At 46.9% G+C, this 3,899-nt stretch overlaps 1 protein-coding gene across 1 annotated transcript; it reads right to left on the reverse strand.

Moving 5' to 3' along the window:
* LOC125507720 (15-cis-zeta-carotene isomerase, chloroplastic) lies at positions 1-3,899 on the reverse strand. Its single transcript, XM_048672212.1, has 4 exons — positions 3,302-3,899; positions 1,120-1,266; positions 820-1,029; positions 1-678 (listed from the first exon to the last, which is right to left on the reverse strand). The coding sequence occupies exons 1-4, from the start codon at positions 3,710-3,712 to the stop codon at positions 343-345; spliced, it is 1,104 nt and encodes a 367-aa protein (XP_048528169.1). The 5' UTR covers positions 3,713-3,899; the 3' UTR covers positions 1-342.

Genomic DNA, 3,899 nt, shown 5'->3' on the forward strand with positions numbered 1-3,899 from the left:
GACTCAGAGCAAAGATAGAACTTCAGTTGATTTGGTAACCAGTGAGTACATGCACAATTTATGAGATGTTTCCCAAGCTGCAGCATGGCTTGAGCTTTAGACTGCAGCATCAGTAGTAGTATTTCTTTTGGTGTGTAGTCCTCTTTTACTTACAAATGAATGCCTGAACAAACAGGCCAGTAGTTGTATTACAATCCTAAGTGCGGCAAGCTGATCCATCTGCTCATTGGGCACCGTACACACTACAAATGCACCACTATTTCTTTTGTTTCTGTTGGTTGGCATGTTTCCATAACACTACAAAATGACATACACACATCATCAACCTGCATTCACCGTTAGTTACCAGGGAAGCCGGTAGCTGGCCGCCTGCATCAACGGATGCGCAAAGTACGCGCCCAGGGTCAGAGCCACGATCGTGATGTACGGTAACCGGATGAACTCCTTGTAATAATCATCAGGTAGTTTCTGCCGCCCATCAACGATCGCAGCGAACGGCACGACGCTGGTCCTCTTCTTCAGGACATCAAAGGCTTCGCCGTAGCGCAACGCCAGCCTCCTGTCGCCGTTCCAAACGCCAAATGCATGGTGGCCGATCAATCCGACGGAGGCCGCGACGGCAACAGAGTTGCCGATCCATAGCGTGTGAGCTAGGCACCAGATTACCTGCCCAACAAACTAAAAAGATAACTGTTGATTAGATAAAGTACGTATTAACATGATGCACAATACAGAAAAGGAGCTTCAAACTCCTAGCACAAGATTTCATGGCCCATATAAGTATATCTTTATAAGCTAGCATGGCCTTGAGGAAACTACCTGTGGATGTCTCGTGATGCGCATTATTCCAGTTTCCCACATGTGTAATTTTGGCTTGTCCACAGCTGCCACTTCTAAAAGATTGAAAGTAGATGGATACAGAAACAAGAATGAGACAAAATTCGACAGCCAAACAAGCTCATGGACGCCTGAGACGCCTTTAACATCCCACAGCTGAACACCACCGTAACGATGATTTATGAAGTAGACCTGCAAGTTATATAGGACAACTTTCTAAGATACAGGAAGGCTTACCATCTAACAAAAGAAAAAGAAAAAAAGAAAATACAAAATACTCACAATAGTGCTAAGCGCCAGAGGTAGTGATATTCCAGCAAACAGCACGCGGTAAGCTCGCTCGCCTATTATTTTCTCACCAGTTTCACGTAAGCTTGCCATGCCACTATGGACTAAAGCAAAGATGAGGGTAAGGAGCAACAAAACGACCTGCAACGGAGATACAGATGGTAAAGATATGTATCTAGCTACATGATTACAATTAATTGCCAAGCTAAGAAATAGCTGGTAGAGTATAAATGTATTTTTATGGATCATGATGCCATCAAAGCAATAACAAAAACAACCCAAGCAGTAAAAGGTGAATATAAAGAAAACTAGCAAGAAATGACTAATGAACCGGATCATACAAATGATTGCAATGCAATTTAGCACTCCTCCCATTTATACCAGGCCTATTAATCTCGTCTTAAGTCAAACCTTTTAAAGATTGACCAAGTTCCTAGAAACAAATATCAAACATGTACAACATGAAATCAATATAACTGGATCTATCATGAAATATATTTTTATTAGTTACCGTAGGTGTTGATATCTTTTCTATGAACTTGGTCAAAGTTGAACAATTTTGAATTAAGACAAGATCAATAGGCCTTGTAAACATGGAAAGAGGGAGTATATATGATTGATGTTGAAAATTATTTCACTGCAAATGCTCAGTGCAGCCAAAAAATACCAACAGAAGCATGCTATTACCGCAGGTGTTGATATCTTTTCTAGGAACTTGGTCAAACTTGAACAATTTTGAATTCAGACATGATTAATAGGCCTTGTAAACATGGAAAGAAAGAGCATATATGATTGATGTTGAGAAGTACTGTATTTCACTACAATTGCTCAATGCAGCGAAAAAATACCAACAGAAGCATGTTATTACAAATCAATTTGGATTACCACATACAGACTATTTATTTTGATTCGTTAGCTATACATTTACTAGATTTACACTAGTCTTACAAATATGGATAAAGTGTGATTTTCTCAAACATATAGCAAAGCAAGTGTAATTCATACCAGGCGTGCATTTATTAACCAGCAAAAGATGTTTTACTTGGTTATTGTTAAAATGCAGGGCGTGCCATCACTGAGATATTTATCGAGAATTGGATTTTAGTCAAAATGAAAACCATTGATGATCTAAACTGTCACGTGACATCGAACTAAAAATTGCTACGGTAAGTCAACTAGCGAAGGCCTGCATATGCTAAGGTTCATGCTTTTCCCGAATACACACCTAAGTGCGCATCATTTTGTATTAGAAGAAAACATCCAGGTGACGTCAAACTTACGGCCGAAAACAAAGGGAAAAAACAGAAACAGCCAGGAAAGAGAAAAGAAGAAGCAGAAGATCGCAAAACAAACTGTACAGCTAAATTACTCCTACCCTACTGCTTCTCAAAAGACATCACGCGGCGGAGCTTGTTGCGGAAAATCCTCGGGGCATCTGTTTTCATCAGGATTAAATCAACCCGTGACTTCACCTCCTGCCTTGCTCTGTTGAAGTGGCAGCCGCTCCGAAGACACCAAATGTGTCATATCATCCAAGAGATCAGGGAGCGCGCACCCTTTCACCAATCAGCCCGGTCGCACTTTTGCAGCATTCTCCAGCCACGGCACAAGCTTGTCGCCGGCCCTGAGGGCATTTGGATTTCCATGAAAATTCTCCCAGCACCTTGTGCCGGACCGCTTTGAAGTCAAGCCACTCAAAGATGAAGCCTCGGAGTCGAAGCCACTCTTTGGAGGCGAGCAACAAGATGGTCAAATATGGAATCAAGGCGAACTATGAGGAAAATTCAGTTGCTGACGAGCTTGCTAAGATGGCTAGAATGTATGGTAGTAGTTGTTAGTGGATGGAAAACCTTCCTATAGTGAGCTGGTTCCCCTCCTTTTATCTGATGTAATTTTGATCATCGATACGTACTAAATAAACAGGGGTTCCAATTTTCAAAACAAAGGGGTACTTATGTTAGTTGCTCTACTAGTAATTTAGAAACCACGGTGCGAGCCCATACAAATTCTAGCACTCGACGCAAGAACGTGCCCAAACCATCCCAATCGGTCAAGGTAATCGTTAGTGTATTACTGTACTACAGTATTACTTAGCATAGCGGAGTGAATGAATCATTTGCTCCATGTAATATAGGCAGGCTGGGAGTAGCAGGGAATGGTTCCTGGGGAGACGCACCTCGGGGCTGTCAGAGAGGGCGGCGACGGCGTCGAGGAACCCGGTGCCGACCCCGGTGGCGGGGTCGATCCAGAGCACGTTGAGCCCGTAGAGCACCACGGAGAGTATCCCGGCGAAGTAGGCCCAGGAGGCCACCCGCTGGTCGGCCAGCCGGAACACGGCCGAGTCCTCCCCGACGAGGCCACCAGCATCCCCCTCGCCGTCCGAGTCCTCCGCCTCGGCGCCGCCGACCCTCGCCCGGGCCGGGGCGGGGGAGAGGACGCGGGGAGGCAGGGAGGAGGACGCCGCCGGGGACGGGAGGCCGAGGAGGGGCAGTCTGGGCGGGCGGGGCAGGCGGAGGCGGGGGAGGTGCTGGTGGCGGAGGGCAGGGGGCGGCGGCGCGGCGAGGTGGAGGCGGAGGTGGGAGGCCATGGCCGGCGGGGCGGTGGGGGCGGCGGAAAGGCCCGAGCTTGGGGGTTGGGGCGGTGGTGGGGAGTGGAATGGGGCGGTGGTGCGGTGCCGGTGGGGCGCGGGAGGTTGGACTAGAGCCGTGGCGGCATCTTTGAGGAGGGCCGTGGGAGGAGAAGCAGAGGATGCGGTATTGGAGCGTGGCGCCGGC

The sequence above is a fragment of the Triticum urartu genome, chromosome 5 (assembly GCF_003073215.2).
Source record: "Triticum urartu cultivar G1812 chromosome 5, Tu2.1, whole genome shotgun sequence".
Lineage (NCBI taxonomy): Eukaryota > Viridiplantae > Streptophyta > Magnoliopsida > Poales > Poaceae > Triticum > Triticum urartu.

What these genes read in the sequence shown, in the direction of transcription:
- LOC125507720 (XM_048672212.1), bottom strand. Translation starts at nt 3,712, where the DNA reads ATGGCCTCCCACCTCCGCCTCCACCTCGCCGCGCCGCCGCCCCCTGCC. An exon ending in CCCTCTCTGACAGCCCCGAG is followed by an intron (nt 1,267 to 3,301) that starts GTGCGTCTCCCC and finishes TCTCCGTTGCAG; the next exon opens with GTCGTTTTGTTGCTCCTTAC. An exon ending in CTCTGGCGCTTAGCACTATT is followed by an intron (nt 1,030 to 1,119) that starts GTGAGTATTTTG and finishes TATAACTTGCAG; the next exon opens with GTCTACTTCATAAATCATCG.